At 42.9% G+C, this 24,213-nt stretch overlaps 1 protein-coding gene across 4 annotated transcripts in view; it reads left to right on the forward strand.

Annotated features, from left to right (window-relative positions):
• Positions 1-18,214, forward strand: part of nlgn3a (neuroligin 3a) — a 121,446-nt gene extending 103,232 nt beyond the window's left edge. For all 4 annotated transcript variants that reach the window (XM_020080986.2, XM_069531410.1, XM_069531411.1 and 1 more), the window contains 2 exons: positions 2,139-2,928; positions 12,094-18,214. In XM_020080986.2, the coding sequence (XP_019936545.1) occupies positions 2,139-2,928; positions 12,094-12,952 (1,649 nt within the window). In that variant the 3' untranslated portion in view covers positions 12,953-18,214. The remainder of the gene's footprint in view (positions 1-2,138; positions 2,929-12,093) is intronic.
• Positions 18,215-24,213: the final 5,999 nt, after the last annotated feature.

Below are 24,213 nucleotides of genomic sequence, written 5' to 3' on the forward strand. Positions count from 1 at the left end.
CGTCCTGCAGAGACACAGGACGGCTGGAAGGGCAGTGTCGGGGCAGGGCCGCAGAGAGCCAATAGTTCCATCCACTTTAGAAGGATGGCACACGATACAGAAACACAGAAAACCAAACACGATTTCTCGTGCTGAGGTTAAATTGAAAACTTGTGTGCAGACATGTATATTGAGATCTTTACTGTCAACAGCTGCTTTCAGACCCCGAAGAAAATTGTTGTTCAAATACACAAATTGTGGCTCATACCAGTAAACATGCTCACCACAGAAACATTTCACAGTTCACTCACCCAGACACATTAATTCTACTTACAACTTGCAAACAAATAAATGTAAATAGCTCTGTAAATAAACACTTCATCTTCGCCAAGAAGAAATAAGCCCCCCGCCGCCTCTGATTAAGACTACCAAAGTGATATATCTAACACTTAACTCTGCTGTTTACCTCATAAACACAAAAGACTTCAACACAGCCACCCACACTGATGCTGAAATATCACAAACTGTGACTGCGTGCCTGCGCATTTTGCTGCTGGTCTTCAATGCAGAGTCATCTAATGACAATCTGTTTTTCTATCTTTTATGTGTGCCATTTCAGAAGTGTTTCACCCGCTGTGATTTTCAATATCATGACTTCAGTGGACACCCCTGAACTGTGGCAGTGATGGTGCCACGTGCAATAAAGCAGCAGGGTAAAGTGCCGGGAGCTTAGCCTCTGAATCTCTAAGAGATTGGCAGAACAGCACTTGCGAACTCAAAAACTGTATCAGGTGGACAGATGAGTGGCTGTCAGCGCAGAGACAACGAGGGATAGGCGATGATGTGAGGAGGGCCTAGTCGAGATAGAGGAGAAGTCGCCTTCACTTTACTGATAGTACGGAGGATTTTTTCTAAAGGGGACGCGATTCAATTATTCCTGAGGAAATGATGTTTGTTATTTGGGATCTGGTTCCTCGTGGTGAAAAAGTCATTTCAGATTTCTTTCATATTGCTCTGCAGCTGAAATGTAATTTAATTTGTAAAAGCCCCCCACCATCACACTTGTAGAAGTGTTCACCACACACACACACACACATCAAACACCCACCTAGAACCACAGGCCTGTTGATTCTTTGTGCAACATGTGTCTATTTCCGTGCATCACAAACAGTAAACTGTGGTGTACTGATGAGCTCTGTTATTTTCACTGTGTGGCACCGTGTTGCATTGTATTGCAGGGAGAATTTGCACAGCATCCATTCCCTCTGCAAATGTAGGGAGTAGGAGTCGAGCTATATTTATAGCAATCCACCCACAAACTCCTTTAAAATTTAGTGGTCTTTCAGGTACACACAAAAAAAAGACTTAACTTACACACAGCATAACTGATGCAGAGGTGCTCCCTGTGTGTCTGTGTGTCTGTCTGTCTGTCTGTCTGTGTGTGTGTGTGTGTGTGTGTGTGTGTGTGTGTGTGTGTGTGTGTGTGTGTGTGTGTGTGTGTGCGCGTGTGTTTGTCTGTCTGTCTATGTGCTTGCATGCGTGCGTGCGTCTGCAGAAAAGGAGCATCTGTGTCTATAATTGCAGTGTTTCAGGTTCATCCAATTACGGCTACCTTGAAAAGCACATTAGCAGAAGGAGGACATGGGCACCCAGGGTTCATATACTCAAGAATACTTATCTTGGACTCTTTCTGCATTTTAGACGAGGGAATTAATTCAAATTTGGTTTGGTAGTGTCTCGTTTGCCAGTTTTCCTGTGTCCACTATTTGCAACAAACCCTACGGATCCACATTGGCAGCATCTGCTCCATAAAAACACCCAGGGACTATTACAGAGTGAGCATATAGAGATAGATGGAAGAAGGGAAAATGACAGACAGGAAGCTTATTCCCTTCTCTGTCTGCGAGCTGTCTGTGAGACCAGGCCATCTGCACATTCATTATCACAGCCATGATTCCATTATTGTTCTGTGTGGCAACAAGGACTTGTTCTGTCTGGCCTTTGTTATTCTTATCAGCTGTGGAGCTGACAGCGCCCTTTTGATCATGGCAGCAACAAAATTAACAACTTTCATGTAGTAGCACGTGACTGAATTATTTCCATTAGTATGACGATACACTAAACAGTATCCTATCTCCTCTTCTTCTGTCCTTGTGCAGGTCTGTTCCACAGGGCCATCATTCAGAGCGGGTCAGCCCTCTCCAGCTGGGCGGTGAACTATCAGCCGGTCAAGTACACGCGTCTCCTGGCGGAGAAAGTGGGCTGTAATGTCCTGGATACCTTAGACATGGTGGACTGTCTGAGGAAGAAGAGCTCCAGGGAGCTGGTGGAGCAGGATATACAACCAGCGAGGTACCACGTGGCCTTTGGACCGGTAATCGACGGTGATGTTATCCCCGATGACCCAGAGATCCTGATGGAGCAGGGCGAGTTCCTCAACTATGACATCATGCTGGGGGTGAACCAGGGCGAAGGACTGCGCTTTGTGGAGAATGTGGTGGACTCTGAGGACGGCGTGTCTGGGAATGACTTTGATTTCTCCATCTCAGACTTTGTGGACAGTCTGTACGGGTACCCAGAGGGCAAGGACACGCTGAGGGAGACCATTAAGTTCATGTACACAGACTGGGCAGACAGGGACAATCCAGAGACCAGGCGCAAGACGCTGGTGGCTCTCTTCACCGACCACCAGTGGGTAGAGCCATCTGTGGTGACAGCTGATCTCCACGCTCGCTACGGCTCTCCCACCTACTTTTACGCCTTCTACCACCACTGCCAGAGCCTGATGAAGCCTGCCTGGTCGGACGCCGCCCATGGGGACGAAGTGCCCTATGTTTTTGGAATTCCTATGATTGGTCCCACTGACCTTTTTCCCTGTAACTTTTCAAAGAACGATGTCATGCTCAGTGCTGTGGTGATGACCTACTGGACCAACTTTGCCAAGACTGGGTGAGTAAAATGATGTATCTTATTGTTCATCAATTACACATTCAGTTATTAGAAATGATTTAGATGTTCTTGTGATATTCTAATTGATATTCCTATCTTATTTTTTATTATTCAACTTTATTATTATTACTTTAGAATGTAGTACCGGTATTTGACGGCAACTGGCTGCATAAACAGATTCTTTATTTGTTCCCGTAAAGAAATAGGTTTGCGGCAACTATCACTGGACATTTCTACACACCAACATACATAACCAACATCTTTATATAACGTCTACGATTGCTACTGTTTTTATTTTGGTTTGCTACAGTTATCTCACTAATCAAAATTATTAAATAGCTTATTAAGAAACTGATTGCAGTACTAATTGATGCAGGATTTCAAGATTTCTGACCAATCAGGAACTGGTACCAATGTATAACTAAAAATCTCTAATTGGATTAGACCATAGACTGTATATAGGATTAGACAGGTGTTTGTATCATGGATTTAATACTAGTAACAACACATATAACATTGTTAAAATAATTAACACTATATACTGATAATATTACTATAAACAATATAATATCATTTAAACAATGATATAATATATAATATTATTTAAACAATGTAAATAGTACTAGTACTATAGTACAATTATTAGTATGACCATCACTAACTTAATAATAACATAGAAACTCCTATCTCAGTATTTCAGTGCTGAAGCAAAAAAGAAGCTGCAGGAAAAAGGTCCTACAATGGATTGTACAGGCCAGAAAAGTAATTTTTCAACACAGACATTTTTTCAGAGGTATTTTTTTTTGCCTGGGCTCTCTGGGTCTCAGTCTGAAAACCTGGGACATATTGAATCTGAGCAAGATTAAATGTTCCTCCAGAATGTGTGCTGTGCTATTTGTGCTTGGCTGAGTGTTTGGGTTGAGCATGTGTGCATGACTGTCTGCCTTTCTGTGCACGTCTGTGTGTGTGTGTGTTTGGCTGGAAATACTATCTATGCTCTATTATACCGAGGCCCAAAAGACACAAAAGTCTTATCTGGGAGCCATATCACACTCTTGCCCTCAGCAGTATCGATTGCCTCAGCCTGAACCCAGTCGATCACTTGTACCCTGGGTGACTTCGCTCCCCACCATGCTCAATTTCACCCCCACCCATCACAAAGTCTGCCCATTTTGTATGAAGACTAGTAATCATTTCTAACAACTGAAATTTGATTTGGCAATCCCTGTTACCAGACCTGTATTGATCCCGTCCTGAAAGGGATGCCGTCCGTTTTTTTTTATCTGTCTCTAAATCATCTGCTGTCCAATCAGGTGGCATTTACATCCAGTTGTCTGGCTGATAGGATGAGCCCAAGGCCGCTGCCGCCTCTGCTAGCCCTTGAACTGCTAATGGCAGACTTGTGCAGATGGACTGATGTCGGCTGTTTTGTCTCCTCAAGGAAAAGCAGAGGTCCATCAGTGACGCTCAGACTAAACAGCTGTCTCCTCAGCCTGGCAGCCATGTTGTGTCAACACATAGAAAGCTGCAATTTGTAGCTACAGATGGACTTTTTTAACTTGTTCTTCTAAGAATATTATCATCTGTTATAAGGAGTAAATGTGTTTAATTTTAATGAGAAACACTTGTGTCCTGAAAAAATCAACCAAAAAAACTTTAATTTTGTTGCACTTATATATTGCATTGCACTACATGTAGCACTTGTAGTTTCACGTTTTTGAAGACTAATTGTATTAACATGATTCTTGCTGTTATAGGGTGTGTACCCTCATGGTTGAATGCACTTATTGTAAGTCGCTTTGGCTAAAAACGTCAGCTAAGTGATATGTAATGTAATGATATGTAACGTGCAGGACAAGGTGCAGCGTCCAGACTCCAAAACTAAAGAAGAGGCAATTTGCACAGTCAAAAGTAGCAGAGACCAAACTAAGTAGTGCTGTACTGCTGACCATGTTAGTTTTGTAGCTTTCTGCGTCACAGATTGATCACAATTCGAGGCAGAGCGCTGGGTGGGTAAACAGGACCTAGATCTGTGTTTGCCACTCCATGGTGCGTCGCCTTGGCCTAACTCCAGACAAGGGGATTACAGGCAGACCACAATTAGGCACTCAGATGGTAAAGAGCCTGGGATTAGATCCCAGGATAATAGGAAAACTTAGCATGCTGGTAATTTTACTCAGGCTCACGTAAAGGAATCTACCATGAACTGTCTGAAGGGAGGGATTCTAAAGTTCATCCGCCTAATTCAGACCGCACAAAGGTATATAAACGTCTCTTGAGGACATCCGCTTAATTAAAACCCAGTTGAATTCCCTCTGCCTTAGTGGCCCTTCCAACAGCCATCCTCCCTATATCTGCAAAGCAGCTCTTACCCCTCTTCCAGATGTTGAATGAAATGAGCTGACCCAAATTGCACTTCCATGGCCTCATCCTTAAATCGTTGTAGAAACATGTGTGACACGATGTTGAGACACTTGGGCTCCATGTCAACAGTGAGTATCATAGCAGCATCCCGCCCCAAAAGCTCTTCCTGTCCCTGGCTCTCATGTGTCATCTTTACAGGACAAATCCCTGCCCGTGTGCTTTTTATTTTTTTCCTCCATCAGTGTCAGTAAGGCATAAAAGCATACAGTGAGTGCATGCTGTCAAATCTTCTTAGTGTGTGTGTGTGTGTGTGTGTGTGTGTGTGCATATGTCTGTGTTTACACTATGAGGCTGTTCTTTCCTGAGAGTTAGGGACATTTCAGCAGCCCGGGATTTACTCAGCTCAGAGTAATTTTTCTGGCTGCAACATTTGTTTTACTATTGACAGGAAAAAATTGGCCCACGCTTTATTGCCACAACAAGTTCTTCCTCTGCACAGTTTCACCAAAACTTTCGTCTGCATGCTGCGACTTCCACACCCTCCTGTATGAAAACGCAAGAACAGCAACACTGCTGTACACAAAAAACACAGGGAGAGCACCTCGGAATAGACAGGATGATGAAAGGCTCAGAAAAGATCAATCGTTACATATCATTAGTGTTTTGAATGTTCTGCACCATCTCTCCACTTTGTTTCCCCTGTTGGCTGGTGTTCATTTCCCCTGTAGAGTGCAGCAGTCATGTGCTGGATATACTGTATGCTCCATCCTTCTCTATTCACCTTGTGGTGCACCACCCATTTTTATTATTGTTTCCGATTGTTTTTGCTCTTTGCTAGCATGCAAACTCTTGCATTTGTATTGTTTTCACAGAATGAGTTAAAATATGCGGTATTGATTGCTTTCTTTTAAGTGACAACCAATGCCAACCAATACAAATGTTGATGGAAGCAGCTACAGTGCATCTGTAGTGGCGTTTAACAGCCGACGCTTCGATTTAAAATGCTGCTTGTTGATTTTATTTCCTCCTCTAAAGAGTTAACGACAAGCACACATCAACCGCTTCCCCCATCTGACCTCATTCACGCACGGCCTCAGCCTTTTCTTTTACCCCAGCTGTCTACAAGTTACATCACTCGTCCCTGATCCCCCCTCCCTTGTCCTTTCTCCAGATTATCCCCCCACCACTTTCCTTTAGCTTCCTACGTTAGGGCCAACTCAACCTGCACCAGGAGTCTGTGAATGCGTGGCATTGTGGGACAGCACAGCCCACAAACAGCCACCTACCTACTCCATTAAATAGGCACTCACTTGATGGGAGATCTGTAGCCAATATCCTGATTTGCATTAGAGAAGGTAAGGAAGTGGTGTGGCTTGTTAAGGGGCCTGGATGCCATTGATCCGTGTCCTCACTGTGTGCTGAATGTAATGAGGAGGACAGCAGGGGGGTGGAGGTGAAGAGGAAGTAGATCTGCATGTGGTTCACAATATGTAAGTGGTTGTTATATTATAACTGTGGTAAATACTAATAATATTAATGTTTAGCAATCAACAATAGCAATTTAAGAGCGGCAGAAAGCTGCTAATTGGTTATAGGAGAGAAAGAGTGTGTGTGTTTGTGGGGGGGGTGGATGATGTTTTGTTTGCTGCCACTCATCTAATCAAACAAATCAATAGCATCTATAATAGGGAGTGGTCCGAGAGCCATGTCCTCCAACACTTCTGCACGCCCCAAAGTCACAGCGCCTCGCCCTGCATCATTTAGCCTGCTGAACCCAAGGCTGCCATTAAATATGAGCCACGTATCACTCAGCCCTCTGCCCCAGCATGCAGCCACATGAAGGGTAAAAGAGCACAGCCTGACAATGTGCCCAGTCAGTGCTAAAGTCGCCCTCTGTACAACGCGCAAAGATAAAATCCACCAACAGAATTGGACTGAGTGTGTTTATTAAAAATTTACACCGAATGCAAGGAGAGGCTGTTTGGAAGAGTCTGTTGGAGTGGAAATCACAATTAGCTGCTCACTTTGTGTTACCTGGTAAGTACATAAATAACTGCAGGGGATAAATTTGTTACACAAGTAGTAACAACAGTCACTAAAAATACTGACTGCAACTTCACATACTTTAGCAGCTTAGGAAAATGAATAAATGCGTGGCTCCTTGTTTTATGTTGCGAAAACTATACTGCGATGAGTATTCAGAGACCTTGAGTGTAGTGAAAATAGATTCTTGTCTCCAGCCTAAGGGCACCTAAACGTGTCTTTTCAGATTTGGTGATGGCTAGGTCTATGATCATTCAAGCGCTTCGAATTACATCAGGATGAAAAGGGGAAGGAGGTACATGGGAAATGAAAAAAAGAAAGAAAATGATAATCATTCTTCCCCCTTATCTACCTTTTACATCGGTGCTTGCAGATAGGGCTTGGAATAGGTAATGAGCTCAGGCCGTGTTCTGCCACATGTGTAGGTATATAGCTGAGAGTCATCCAATAGGAGCAGCGACTTAAAGGAGAGCAGAAAATAAGAGGGGTTTTATTCTTAATTCTCTTTGGACAGGCTTGTCATCATCGCTCCACGGCGTGTACAGCTTTGTGAAATGTGGCATGTCTTGCATTCAAGTGCTGCACTTGTGTGGCCCCAGAGGTCATTATACTACGGTGCGTCATAAAAACAAACATACACATACACATGCAGGTGCACAAAGACCCAAGATAAAGTGCGCGCACACACATAAATACAAACACCCAGTCGATGAGAGGTACAAGCACATGGGAGCACTTAAACACGCACGGCAGGCCAAGGTTAGCAGGGGTCAGCAGGTCATCATGAGGGGAGGGGGGACAGAGATGAAGGCGATGGTTTATAGCGGCACAGCCATATGAACACATCAGAGGAAATCTGAAAGGCCATTAAAACGCCTGCTTTTATGGGTGTAATAATCCCTCTCCTCTGCCTGGGAGTCCAGCCATAGCTCCAATGACCATCCGGATTAAGAGGGAGGTCTGACAGGAAGCGAACTATCAGCTAATGCATGGGAGGATCCGAGAGCCCAACAGGACCACAAGCATAACCTTATGCCAGAGTCGTTCATACAAGTCACACAGAAGACGTTTGCTGAACACACACAGTGAGCAGGAGGAACGGTTTGACGACGACGTGCTGTCACCGGACTGTTTTAATATTTGAATTTGAAGTGATACGATGAGCAGAAGGTTTGAGTGTCACTTGAGGATTTGAAGTTCTGGTTATGTTTAATGAGTGTTTTCTCTTTTGAATTTCAATCTATCAAGACCAACAGACAATTGATTATTGTCAAATACATTTTACATCCCGTTTTTGTTCTGTCAATGTTATTCAGTAGAGGTTTTAAGCAGTGATTCATTGGAGCAGACTTTGTAGTCATTAAATGTTTTTATACACAAACTAATAAGAGCACAGAGCCAAAAGAAAAGTTCCCTGTCCACGACTAATGATGCTTTGTTCCCTTAATCCATAATACACATTAATTCTCTACTGAACATAATACATACTAATCATCTTAGTGTACTTTTAGCAGCTTCTTTGCAGAAATGTTAATATACTTGGAAATATTCAATCATTTTGACACTTCCTCAGTAAAACTTTGCAGCTTTTGAACATCACTATAATCCTTAACTCACTGCAGCTGTTTCACCACATAGTGTCCATCGACAGCACACTCACAAACCTGCCATATTTGCCATGAACTCCATGAAATGTTGTGTATGTTTGCATGTTTGTGTGAGAGGCAGTGATATGTGTCCATGTTTCGTGATGCTAAACAAGTTAGTGTGTGTAACTTGACAGATATCGCATGTGTGGAGGAGTGAAGAAAAGAAATACAGGCCATGATGTAACAACTGTATAATAGTACTATAATGATAATAACACCATGCATTAGAATAGAATGTAATAGTAACTATTATGCAGCAATGATAGCTGATGGCAGAAGGTCCATCACAGAGCAAGAGAGGAAATTAGACCCCAGTGTGTGTGTGTGTGTGTGTGTGTGTGTGTGTGTGTGTGTGTGTATGAAAAAGAAAAACAATTGATACTATCGCTACCATCACCACCAACGATATTATTATTATTATCACCAATAATATTAATAGTATTACCAATATTGTTATTATTAATTTTTTTAAATAAGAATAAGTTGATTAATATCTATATTATTCAAAATTATAACAATATTAGATGTTGGAGCAGAACTTTCTCTTAAAAATGACTAATATTGTAGATTGTCAGTGATCATTATAGGACACTTGCATTGGACTATATTGCACTGGTGTGATTCAGTGAACCACCAGTAATTTCTGCACAGAACTGAGACAGATTGCCACCTGCAGAAGACGTCAGCAGAGACGACAGCACTATTTTACCGTGTGGAAAAGCACAGCGACACTCGGGAAATGTTATAAAGCGGATCTCTCTTTATTTCATCACACAGCAGCCAGTAAGCTTCGGTACATATAGAGCCGGGTAACCTAGTAGCCCTCAGCACACTGAACAGCAGAAAGTGAGCTTGGATCACTCCCTCTGACTCCACAGCTCAGGGCAGCACTTCAAAGCAGCGAGCGGCACAAAGTTGAGCTGCACTGTTAGAAACTGTTCAAAGGAATGTACCCTGTTTACTATTGACTTTGCAACAATTACCCAAGCATATGTGTATGTAATTAGATAAGGCAGCCAGTTGTTCTCTAATGCGGCAAATCAAATTAACTAAAGATGCCACATTGATTTCTTTGTGTTCCCTAAATTATTCATCTTCACTTGCACTGAACCAGCCAGCCACCAAAGAGCTTTTCTAACTCCTCCGCACCGTCTCTCCCCTGCTCCCTGCGAACACTGATTATTTGTAAGATCTACCGAGCACCTTTTTCAATTTTTTGGCTATCACAATTCAGCAAATTGACCCTCTGGAATGGAGCTTTTGCTGCATTATGGAAATTCCCGGAATGCCCATTAACAGAAACTGCTCTGCCGCTATTATTGTTTGCTGTGTGTGTGCTTGTATGTTCTTTAGAGTTGGGGGAAATTTGCTTGCACGTGTGTGTGATGGCACGCACCAGGGCCGCTGAGAGAATTCATGAAGCACGGAGACTGCAGACAAACACGTCTCAGGCCGTTTCATTGACGTCCTGTTCTCTGGCATGTTGCACACAGGGAGATCAATATGACCTTACCTCCACCACCCGCTCCTTTGAAACTTAATTACTGATATTCAGCTACAAAGTCATCATAGTCTGGCTGTCAATATTCATTGGGGATCATTACGGGCCTAATAAAAGAGGTTATTTACGGGCTGCTCTGCTGACACCGGCACAGGTCCAGGGATTCAGCTCAAGCCATCTCAATTTGCTTTACCTCTCTCTCCCTCTCTTTTTCTCCTCCTCTCTCTCTCTCTCTCTCTCCCACTCTCACCTCTCCCAGAAGCACTGACCTGAAAAAGAAAAATTGACAGCAGAGAAACTAACAGGAGAGAGGATGGAGGGTGAATTCTTCTGGCATGGCTTTTAATTCTCTTGGTCATGTTTGGAGGTTTTTCAGCCCTATGCTTGAAAAAAAAGTCACCATATCCCTAAATCCCCAACAAAATTTGAACTCTTCTTGCCACTAACATTGCAGGCAGAGCCGCAAAGGGATATTTCATGACATTTAGAGAAATGTCGTGCGGATCCCTGCCTCTGTGCAACAACAGAGCTTTAACTTCTCGGCTCTGACATCAATTATTGTTTTCAAGTCTGCAGTGCTATTCTACAGGTTCTTCCACAGAAAGTCATTTCATCAGAACCAAAAGCAATACCGAGGCACAACTCACAACTCCCACTCCTGAAATTGTTCGCCAACAAGGCTACAAGGAGTTGTGTGATTGTGGGAGATTGCTATATGTTAATTCATTCAATAAATCAATAGCTTCACTGTAATTGAAATGGTTGGCCGTGCGCTGTTGGGGCAATATGTTGAAAAACTCAAAGGGGGAACAGTGAACTCTCTAGGTTAAGAGGGGTACTGCATCGGGAAAGAAAAAATCTCTCCCTCTCATTCAGTCTCATATCCTATTTGTCTCGCGCTTTCAGTCTCACACACACACTAATATCCTCATATCCACACATACACACTCTGATGTGCAGTTCCCTCTTAGTGTCTTGATTAATATGGTCCACTTTACATCAGTACGCTGGATGCCAATGCACACTGTGCTGCCTTCCCTGAGCAATTAGCAGAGGGGCTCCACCAGCGTTGGATTATCAACAAGATGCCTCCTGACGCGAGCCCTACAGCCTGCTGACTTATTCATATGTGTTTACTTTAAAAGCCTCTGCCCTGGTTTTTGTGGGTGGGCTGCATCAAAATTGTAGTGAGAGCAACATCTTGGGAGAAAGGGGTAAGGGGATGCACATGATGCCCACAGTGAAGTGCTAGAGAGGGCATAGGGACTGGGTTATGCCTCATTGAGCTCTTGTGGTAGAAAGAAAAATAGAAAGAAAAATTAGAACAGTTTCAGAAGGTGAGATAGAAACCACACCTGGATCAAATGTTAGCTTCAGTCTGTTGCTGTTGTGCGTTTGTGGGTTTTGCAAAAGCAAGATCAAATAGTTGTCTTGTAGTGGCACAACTCCTTTCAGGACAAAATATAAGCTAGAACTGATCCTGTCATGTTTCCGTTATGGTGTTTTTATGTGCTGCCTATCCCCACATGAATGCAAGAGCATGAATAATTAACTGTGCTTTCAAAATCTAATTTAAGTGTGTCATGTCTGTGTCTTCTCCGTCTGTAGGGATCCCAACAAACCAGTTCCCCAGGACACAAAGTTCATCCACACCAAGGCCAACCGCTTCGAGGAGGTGGCCTGGTCCAAGTATAACCCCCAGGACCAGCTTTACCTGCATATCGGCCTGAAGCCACGTGTGCGCGACCACTACCGCGCCACCAAAGTGGCCTTCTGGAAACACCTAGTGCCCCACCTGTACAACCTCCACGACATGTTCCACTACACCTCCACCACCACCAAAGTGCCCCCGCCAGAGACCACGCAGAACACCCTGTCCACCAAGAGGCCCAACGGGAAAACCTCCTGGCCATTCAACACCAAGCGGCCTCCCATGTCCCCGGCCTACAACAGTGAGGACAAAGACACGTGGAGCGACGATGAGGAGACGGGGCCGCTGGTTGTGGAGAATCCTCGGGATTATTCCACAGAGCTCAGCGTCACCATTGCAGTTGGAGCGTCGCTGCTGTTCCTCAACGTGCTGGCCTTCGCTGCCCTCTACTACCGCAAGGACAAGCGGCGGCAGGACTCCGGCCATGGGCAGCCCAGCCCACAGCGCCAGACCACCTCCAACGACATTGGCCACCACGCGCCTGAGGAAGAGATCATGTCGCTGCAGATGAACCAGACGCACCATGAGTGCGAGGCGGGGAACAGCAACGAGGGGGCACTTCGCTTGGCCTCGCTGCCCGACTACACGCTCACTCTGCGGCGCTCTCCAGACGACATCCCCCTCATGACCCCCAACACCATCACCATGATCCCCAATTCCCTGGTGGGAATGCCCAACCTGCACCCGTACAACACCTTCACAACCGGCTTCAACTCCACCGGCCTGCCGCACTCCCACTCAACCACCCGTGTATAGCTTTAGGAGGCCAGGGACAGCCGGCGCAGGCGGCAGGGTGGGTGGGAGGGCGATTGTGTTGGTGGCGGAGGAGGAGGAGCAGGCGGATGAACAAATGGAGGAGAGGATTGTGTTTTATAAATATCACAGGGAGGGGGAGGGCTACGAGGGGGAGGGCAGGAGTCGGATTAAAATGTGAAGAGATTTAACTAGACTTTTACAACGAGGAGAGTTGCTGAGAGCTCTCTGTGGATGTCAAGTTGTGCAGAGCTGCCAAAATCAAACTGCTTCCCTTCCTCTGATCGGGGGGGAAGGGGGTCTTTCTGCAGTGTTTTTTTCTAAAATAATCATTTTAAAAGCCTTTTTAAGCAGACTGAGGACATATCAACACATTTTTTTCTTGAATTCATAACAGAAATAAAGAAAAAGTGCTTTTTATTTCCCATCCCCTGCTCCTGCGGGAGACACATCTAGAAGGATGGCCTCTGCGTCAGTATTCGCGAAAAATGTTTTTAATTGCTTCTATGTTTTGTTTTACGTTTCAATGCCTTACAAAGCTTGTTCTTTTTCTTCATTATTTCTATTCCCTGAGACTATTCCAAGTGGAGCCTGTTACAAAGCAGATGAGACTCAAAGATGAGAGACTGAATCCAGGATGGGAACCTAGAGGATATGCAGATGTAGAGATTTTAAGCCCATTTTGGGCAACTCTTTTTTTCTTTCTGTTGTGTATCAACACAACAGCAGCCACACAAATGGTGTTGTCTTTTTTTCGTATAGAAATGATTTGTGTGGGACAGCACTTGCTGAGAGGAGGCAGAGATAAATACTATGTTACTGTGATTGTTTTGTTAAGAAAAAAAGTGCATCTTTTACAGCCAATTTATCTGTTAAGCTATCCGATATTATCTCCACAAAGTGTGCACGTACACATGCTGCTTTGAGCACCTGTGTGTTTGTGTGCATGTGAAAATGATTTCTCATTCCTCGCGTGCAAGTGCGGTGAAAAGACACATTGTCGGAACTTGCAAATGCAAGGGTAGAGAGAGTGTGTGTGTGAGTGTGTGCGTGCGTGCGTGTGGGTGTGTGCATCTTTTTTTTTGTTTGTAAGATGTACAACGTGGTTTGGGGGCGGGGGGGTTGGGGGGGTGGGTACTTTCTTATGTCGTTGATTTCGGTTCACCACCAGTAGTGTTCCTGCTGCGTCTCTGGGTGTCTGTCTTTGCGAAATAGCTCTTTTGTTATTTTCAAAGTTATATATGTCTAATTTTGCTTAAAGATTACAGAATAAATCTATTATTTTATGTGTAAGAGAAAAAAAATGGCTAAAGATTCAACTGAACTAACTGACATGATTCCATTGACTTTGTAAGAGTCCCTCTTCGAGAAGCAGACAGTGGCCTGTTTGCACTGAGTAAACCTACAGTGCACACTTGTATTTCTTTGAATATATATATATAAATATGGGCATACATACATATATGTATAGGGCTTCTGTGGAGATACTGCTCCCATTTACAAAACAATTAAAGACAGTGCTCACACTGAAAAATCACCAACAGAAAAGGTTTCTATGGATTATTGTCGTCATTTGAAACATCCCAAGCCGAGGCAGGTGTCTCTGTAAGAGCTCTATATGTATATTTATGTATAGAATATTTAATATTTATTTATGTATACCAGATGCATACATGCTGATTGTGCCATGTGCCAAATTAAAACTGTAAAAAATGAAGAACATAAAGTTTCACTAAACTTTTTTTTCCCCTCTCTTGATCAAAGTTATTTTCCTCCCTTTTGTGGTTTTTTATTATTTCCATTTTGAATGAGTTAAAGAAGAAATATTCTTGCGGCAAGTGCAAGTCTCCCCCCAGGACTTCCTCTTTACCTCCCCTCTCTCTCTCTCCTCCTCCTCCTGCCCCTCTCCTTTTCTCTCGCTGAAACCTTTGAGGAAAAACAGGCTAACAGCTCGGGGCCCATCGTGCATAACTCCAGATTTTACTGTAATTCATGCAAAGTAGTACTGCAGCGAAGGGCGATAGAGGAAAGATTGCCTTGATGTACTCACAATGCATCCTATTATGTGTTATTCTCTGGGTGAAACAGGAGTTATTGATTCTGCGAATAAAACTGACAATGTTCAAGAAGTGTCATGGCGGAGCTCAGATTGTCCCTCTGTGTTACAGCAGAGTGCAGTAATCTGACCTGACCAGTGATTCTAGATCACTCATAGACATTTCATACACATAGAACTTACCATTTTTATGAAGCATCCCATTACAACTTCCCGTGGTATTTAATGATTGGAGATGCAGCGGAGCGAGAACCACAGTCTGGTCAGCTCATCACCGATCCTGCCAGTGGCGAAAACAGAGACAGGGTTATTCGAGGGAAACTGCTCAGACTGATCTATATGAGTCATTTTGTTTTTGCTCATCCTTAAACTGGTTAACCTCCCAAGCAGCCAACGTCTTCAGCTGAGCCGCAGCCATTAAAGAAACAAGCAGTGGGCCTCTACCTGGAGCTTTTTCATACATACGCAAACATTTTATAGCGTCTCTGTGAATGTGCTTATGTAAGGGGTAGACTACTTGTCTCAGTAGCAATAATGTCAGCAGAAACAAGTTTTCTGTCAGACAATGAACAAACAATAGAGCGTCAATGACATTTTAATGAGCAAAGATATATTTTTAAACACTCATGACTACAAAACCGAGGTGAGCCTCACTTGAATCTGTCCTTTTATGGTCGATTCAACCAAATTACTTAAAAACATATTTTGTGGAATCTGATTCCAATGAATAAGTAATTATTGTGGAATTAAACCATCAAGAGGTTGGTTTTTGGTTTTAAGGAACTGAGGTTTCTGTATCCATCTCAATACAGTAGAAGTAAATGTCATTTTATTTGTGGGGCTCACGGTATTGACATATGACACATGATCTATGACATGTGGCACTTACATTTGAAAAATAGAAACATGTGATTGTTACAAAGTATGTGGATTAAACAGAGTAACTGAGACTTTGTTTTCAGAAAAGTCAAGAGTCTGTTTTGGTCTTAAGAATGAATATAATCCATTATATGTGCATGTTATGTGGGGTCACTTAAAGTACAGACCATTGACTATATAAAAGAAGGATGACGTGGCTTCTCTCACTTCCTCCATGTTAGCACATGGGACATGGATCAAACTAAAAGGTCAAGTTGCGCATGATTGTTTATGAAGTGCTCATTTTTCTTGTTGTTTGGTTGTATTTGGTTGTTTGATGCTATGAAAACTTAGTAAAACATCATTATTGACAGCTGAGATTGGTCAGGCAGCTGTATTGATGGTGCAGCTCCACTCAGTGATCAAACTTTTGCTCCAAATGGTGTCACCATGCAGCAAGATAGCAGTGCCCCATGATGTGTGTCTTCATTTTTGTACAGTGGAAGAAGTGGAGACCATGTTACCCGTGTGTTACATCTTTATTGAAACATTGAAACAAACCCACAGATCATATCACCTGTGGTCAACCTGAGCTTTTTGAAATATTTTAGCATCTTTCAGCTCATTGTTTTGGTTTTATAGCCTCAAACTTTAACTTCTTTCACTCTCTCTGCTCTCATGGCATTGTTTCCAGATGCAGTAGGCAGCTCATTTCAGTTAAAAAGCTCTACTCCAAGTAAAATATAATGTTGCTCTGTGTACTCAGCCATGATTCATTAATTATTGATTCGCTATGATCAAGGCCCTTTTGCCAATGAAAGACATGAGATGTGGCTGAAAGCCCCTGAAGTATTGTTTTTGCAATAAGTGCACCCGATGTACCTTGAAGATTTCTAGTACAAAACCCTTCTAGCCAGAATTTTAAAGAATCAGTTTCCTCATCTGATCTGTCTACAGTGGTGGGAGGTCAGTTTCCATTGGCTCCAAACACACACACACACACACACACACACAGAGTAGCACAGGGCTAAAAATTGAGCGGTGGAGTTGAGAGTGAACTATCAAAGGGAAGAAATGTCATGGGAGGGCAACTTATTTTTTGCCATGTAATTTTTCCATATGGTGTTAAAGCAGAGCAGATGTCACTGAGTATTGGCAGGGGTAGACCTGGTGGCCTCTGGGACCCGGTCTGGGACACATGACTCTGTGAAGAGCCACTTAATTAAGAGTCGGACCAAAGGGAGAGACCATGGAAGCTGCAGTGGTGTGGTGCAGAGAGAAAACAGGGTCAAACCCCCCCGCTACAATCAGACACCTGAAGGCTCGGGTGAAATTAGTACAAACTCCTGTCAAAAGGAATCACCACCAGTTGAAAAATGGGACAGTTATGAGACACCTTTTGCACAGTCGAGATTTGTTTGCAGTTCAGTAAGTGTGTTTCGAAAGTGACATCATTCAGGAATTGGCTGGAATACCCCGATGGGGTTTGTGACTGCCTCGACAGCACTGAAGACAAACTCAGCCTAGGAAATGGATGTGCCAAATTACACAGTGCCGCCCGCTGGGAGAGTGCTGCAGGTGTGTGTGTGTGTGTGCAGATAGTGAGAATTTTATTTCTACTGCAGTGAGCGTGTTGTTACCTATATTTTCTTTCACCCTCTTCCTCGCCCTCATCTCTCTCTTCCTGTGTCTCATTCATCTTTTCACCCTTCGTCTTCTTTCTTTCATGCAGTTTTTTTTCTCTTTGGTCCTCCCTCACACATGATGCAATGTGAGCAGCTCTACCTCTGTTACACACAGACATGACTCGCCCATTTTCTCCTTTCGTAATCTGAACAGCTCGCTCATTTCCAATCATTTAAGGTCTAATTTTCTTGAATTGCTAAATTTCTCTGCTGACTGAGGATCTAATGAACATTACTTATTGGGAAGCAGATTAGAACCAGTCGCTGAACCAAAACTCATGTACTAAATTTAAATAGCCTGTTTTTTTCCAAAGGGAAATCACACCGCGTTTGTCAGAACATCAATAAACTATTATTTCCATGTGAAAAACGCACTCCAGATGATTTTCTTTTGTACCCACAGAGCATTAGACAAATCACTTGCATATTTTTCAGGTTTTTTTGGTGCCATTACACCCAGATGCGCTTTTTTTACTAGAAACCAGAGCTGAAATCAGCAAAACAAATTGTGTTTGAGCCCAAATACATCATGATAAGTCTCTGTCATCTCAGTGTCACTGTACAGATTACTAAAGATGCCCTGTTACTTATATGTTTATGTCCATAGAATGTATTTATAATCACACAAACTGGAGTAATCAAAAATAAATATCTATTCTTTCTGTATCTTTTTGTGGTTCTCATGAATATGAGTGGCCGTGAAACCAAGAAGTTTGGAGGTGATAATAGTGTTATATATAATAATATATATATATTATATATATTTATATCTTGTATATTTGTTGTTGTACAATCTCACTGAGAATCTCTGGAAGTGCTGTATTTGCAGTGCTATGTTCCTCCAGAAATCACAGCCATTGTATTAAATGATAAGGCTGGTGATGTTTATCATTACCATCAACAAATCCCATTATAAACCAAAACCAAACAATACATTTATCCTGCTAACAAGTGCCATCTGTGGAGCCACAGTCAGATGTAACATATGCCTCTGTGCTATGAACCAGTTGTTGTCCAAAAACCATTAAAAACTCTGAGACCGGAGCCAAACTAGAGCCTGGTGCATTGGGTGACATTCTTTAATTACAATGAACACAGACTCTCCAAACTATTGCTGAGCAAGGAGCCACATCCCCCAGCATGCTCAGTGATGTCTCCCCGACATCAAGCTACCACCCAGAGAAAAGGCTGCTGCAGAGTTGTGTGAGAATAAACTAAAATATCAGCCAATGATATGGCTGTTTTATGCGTTTTTAATGGTTATTGGATGATGATGGAGTTCTGTAGCACAGAGGCATAAGCTCCAAGCGGAGGGTAGCGCAGACACGCTTGTTAGTGGGATGAATTCAAGGCTGTTTTTTGGGGCTTTTATTGGGCTTTGTTGGGAACGAATAAAAAAGATAAAACAACACCAGCATGATCCTTGAAATGCAGCTTTGGGGGCAACAAATTGTGGACGCTTTCCAAGAATAGAACAAGTTCAAGTTTAATGTACTTCTCGGCAATAAAAGGGGCTGGTTTGATTTTTATGGCGGTCCAGTGAAGAACAGTGGCAGCCTGTGGTTCACCTCGTACAAGCAGTCCCACCTGCCCCTGCGGCCTAAAGCTGCCTGTTGACTACATAATGATCTATCCTCTAGAAGATGGATAGCCTGGAGATACCGCTGGGGCTGCTGAGACTAAAGCCTGCGCACTCCCAGTGTGTGTGAGGGGAAGTACGGCAGGAAACAAGCACATTTAAAGCCTCTACACAATATCTATCCTGTTTCCTGTCCAGAAAACCCAGCTACAACGAGATGCTCCTTGATGGCTAATTTTTCCTACTAGTTGGTCGGTGGGGGGTGGAGTGGGAGTGGGAGATCAGCTTGCACGGCAAGATTCACATCTTCCAGGAGGTTTCATTTCTACTCTCACTGCATCATTCACAGTATTATCTTGCAAATTCGGAGCTATTTCAAAAAGTCGCTCCTCACCAGCTGAGGCCGTGCAGGCCCGGCGCTAACTCTCAGTTGCATCAGCTGGAGTTCACCATCAGATGGCAGTCCGCTAATGCCTTTCTCAGATGTAGGTTACTGGTGGCAGGGGGAGGGTTGCATCATTGGGCTGTTGATGTGTGAACTCGCAGGCCTGTGCTGCCCTGCTGTACAGACTACAGACGGCTCCCTGAGGACTTCCCCAAAGTATCTTATCGCTTAGATCACATTAAAATGAATTTCAGTGGCACAAATTTGATCTTTGGTGCTAATCCAGACTACCAGGCTTTTCACACATCTTTCAGATCAAATACACAGAGAGTTTGAGTCAAAAGAAGAGCTTTTTCTGTGGTGTACTCGAAAGATTCTTTGAAGTTAAGCCTATTTTCGCCCAGAGTAGAAGAGACATTTATTTGTCAGTGATGCCTAAATGCTCTGAGCAGGACTCTATGCTTCTAATAAATTGATTAGATCTTTGAATATTTTTTTTCTCTGATATTGTTCATATTTAACCATGCCATAGCAATTTATTTTATTAAGATTCAGTGGTTTTGCTGGTAGAAATCAAATCTGGATTCTAAAATACATATCTCAAAATGTGGGTCACTGTCTCAGTGGTTTATGCACAATTAAAAAAAATCACTGATCCTACATTAAATAGATTTAAATTCCCTGCTTTATGCTACGATATCATGATATTATGTGTGATACAATGATGTGAGCGAATCAGTTAGTCAGAAGCAAACATGTAAAGACGAGTGAGGCATCCCTTCTTCCTCCCACTATCCAGAAATGTAACTTAAATCTTGCAATCTCGCATGTTTGGAGCCAGAGTCAGCGCAATAGCGTTCAGAGGGATGCAGCACCGTGGGTCCTACTGATACACATGCTCGGGCCAATCACGAGTCAGTGTCAGCAGTCATCATGACATTTCACCTCACTTTTACATCATCAGATAAGTAATTAAAACCAACCCTGGCAGTTCTCAAACAAATATCCACATATAGCCCCTTTAGTATTAGGTAACTGTCCCATGTAACTCACTTTATTCCAATTTCTCATTATTTCTGTGAGTCACTAGTTCTGTATTACTCCATGAATGCTACATATTTTTATCACACTTATAATACACCTTATTAATTATTTTTTTAGTTTGGACCACATCCCATCCACTTACATGGAGGAGGCATGATTTATGACCCCTACTGCAACCAGCCACCAGTTGGTAATCAACACACTTTGGCTTCACATTTGGTGTTTCAATCTTATACAGTCTATGGTCGAAAGTATCATTCTCACCACAACAATTATTTTCATATCACTACAATAAAACGCTCAGTAGCAAAGCATTGTGGGCACCGCAGGCTACTCTTAAACTTACTGTTGGATCTTAAAAGTTGTCCACATTTGTTTCTATCTGCTCTACTGAGGCTACAATCACACTGGAAACATTCTCACAGCAGTGAAGATGCACAGAGAGCTCCTTGTGAGACTGACAGATTGCTAGCTCGCTGAATTACAAGAAAGAGCACAGTTTTTTCCTGCCCACTAGGTAGCCCATGGCATTTACTCAAACTATGTTCGCTGTCAACTTCATTTGGGAAGCACATCTTCTCACAGCTTGTTTCTTCTCACCAGTGCTCAACTTTTAACTTGAGCTTTATCTGAAAAACAGGAGTGCTCTATAAACCAAGAATGGACTTGTAACATTTTTCAGCTGCTTTTTACCCGTATATTGTGTTTCTTGTTTGAGTTTCAGTTATGAATTCAAGTAAATTCCATGTCTGAGTTGAAAGAGGAAGGGGGAAATGGCATCAAGAAATCCCCAGTCAGCAGTGACGTAATGGCTCATTTGAAGACTGAATAAGTCACATTCTTTGGGAATGAAATCCTCTGTAAAGGAATTCCACTGGTTTCCTGCTCCTGTACACTGTCTGAGGAAAACAGGAAATGACCATATAGGTGGGCACTCAGATTTACGTAACAGAAACGAACAATGAAATAGGCCATTAACATGCTCACAACTATAATGAGTTCTTATTATTATTATTTGAATGTACAATTCTAATATAGCTGACAAGCAGGAGGAAGGTTTATTCATCACCATCTTAACAAACATTGGCTTATAATAATGTTGCCATTACTATTACAGGTATTTATGGTAAGTAATGGGATATCTAAGGCCCCGTAGTCTGTATACAAAGATGGACGTCAATTACAGCTCCACAAAAGTGAAGCCAAAGCGTCTCGATCGCAACCTGGTGGCTGGCTGCAGTATTGGTCATAAATCCTCAGCCTCCCCTATGTTAGTCGATGGGACATGGTAAATACACATCAATCCAGAGAAAATACGGACGTTCTGCAGAGTTCAGTTCATGTCTGAAAGCAGCTTACAATTTATCCACTGAGTACCATGAATCTCTATCCTAAATTACATGGCAATCGATTCAACAGTTCAGATATTTCAGTGCGAATGAAACTAATGGACCGACTACCATTTGACCCTTAGGCAACATCGGCATTCCTAGAACCATTCTGCTCTTGTGGCTGAAAAAAAGATCAAGCTATGCAACACGGCCACAGTCACTGCTGCATATCATATCAGTGTTTACTGTCCTCTTATGCCACTATATCAGAATAACTGAGAAATGGTTTTCCATTATTTACGGCCGACATGAATTTCTCGGCACTTTGAAGAGATGCCATATGAGAGATATAATTTCACAGTGTACCATCAAGTCCTTTATGGTTCAGGCACCTCGCTCTGCCTAGTGTGAGCTCTGCAAGAATAACAAATCAGTGATCTGTGTCCTTGATCAGGGCTCAGGGATGACCTCGGTTATGTAAGACCCACTCCGTGTGTGCGTGCGTGCGGGAGCCAGCTAATTCCTTGGGAGAGCAGTGTTAGTCTGGACCATTTGAGGAGCTCTCTCAGGGGAGCGGCGTTGCTCCGGTCTCTCATCATGCAGATGACAGAACACTGTATGCTCTGCATGCTGCTCTCATCTCGGCCATGATAGCCTCGCTGCACAGGCAATATCTGCTTCATTTACTCATTGTCTGATAATAACAAGTGTCTCCTCTCTGCTATACTCAATTACATCTTCATTAGCTCGGTAACTAGTTTAAAACAAACCAGCATTGTGTGCAGAGATTTTAGAGCCTATACGTGACATTTATTACCATGATGCTGCCGACGATAGGTGATGAGGGCTACAACATGATATTCATTATGTCTTCATCTCTTAAGACCATTCACTGTCTCATCATAACACCAATTCATTTTAATTTATCAGCTAATGGACTCAGTTCATTCATCATTTACTCTGTTATCTAAACAAGGCGACTGGCTAACATATTGGCCTCTTACTTTAGTGCGCTGCCAATCATCACCAACCTAATTAGCACACAAACAAAGAGGAGGTGTTCCCATAAGACAAACTGACAAATTACATCTGATCCCACTGAAGAGGAATCTAATAAAAATCACACAGCATTATTTTCTGATGGGGAGTTTTGCACATGCAATGAAAATGTGGATTAAAGCATTTAAGTCTACATCCAGGCAATTGTTTATGTTGGAAAACAGTATTTCCAAACTAAAATGAACCCTATTTTTTGACTCTGCATCAGTTTGAATCTCTGTCCATACTAACACGCCTGAAATCACATATCATGTGACCACTCACATACGCTGGGCATGCACATACCGGTGTTCACGGGAAGCATTTAGGTGGTTGTTGCAGAATTGTTGCAGATTGCCGACAGGACAGGGGCACCTCAGGGGCCAGTGAGATTTCAGCAGGGCCAGCGCCCCCCTGGCCCCACCTCTAGATCAGCCCTTGGAAACAGATCTCAAACACACTGATACAAAAGCACAAAGTGGGAATTCTAATTTAATCTCTTTCATTTTCATCTTTACTACATCAACATGTTTCCTGCATAGTTGCAGTTCCTCACCTACAGTCTGTGAAAACAGGATGTGCCCTTTGTTTGAGGGAAGTTCCATCATCCCGAAGAAAACTCATCCTGCAGCATCTGTGGCCTCAATCAGTCGTCCTCAGCTTTCTCAGAGAGGAACAAGACAACACAGGAGGAACAGGTTACTCTACACCCCCAGAGTATTTCCCCATTGTCTTAAGTCATGGTCACTTTCTGCTTCAGCTTCCACTATTCCTCTTTGCTTTACAGTAATGTCAGATTTGCTCTCAGTGCTACTTCCTTCTCTGCCTCTATCCCCCCTGCAACAGCACAAGCTCTCGTCCTGGTCACCAGGGTTAAATAGTTGGCCCGAGTTCAGAGCTGACCTGAACTTTGTGTCTTTAAAAAGAGTCATAAACAAGAGACCGTGCTCTATCTTTAATGTCCAGCCTTCCTTCCTTCGACCGCCTCCGCTGACATGTCAAAAAGCAGGTCCAACAAGAAGTCTATTCCACAATATATCACTAGGGCCGCTGGTATGGATGGCTGGTTGTATCAACAAGCTGTCTGGGGATTTAAGGAGGAAAAAATAAAGACTCGATAACTTGTTGGACCGCGAGTTCTCTCTTTCCAGAATGCTAAACTTTTCCTTTACTTTAAACAGAATCTTGCGTGTAACTACAGTGCATTGACTGTATTTTTGGAGCGCTTTTCTAGTCTGATCGACCACTCAAAGTGCTTTACACTACATGCTACATTCACACATACACT

The sequence above is a fragment of the Paralichthys olivaceus genome, chromosome 9 (genome assembly GCF_024713975.1).
Source record: "Paralichthys olivaceus isolate ysfri-2021 chromosome 9, ASM2471397v2, whole genome shotgun sequence".
Lineage (NCBI taxonomy): Eukaryota > Metazoa > Chordata > Actinopteri > Pleuronectiformes > Paralichthyidae > Paralichthys > Paralichthys olivaceus.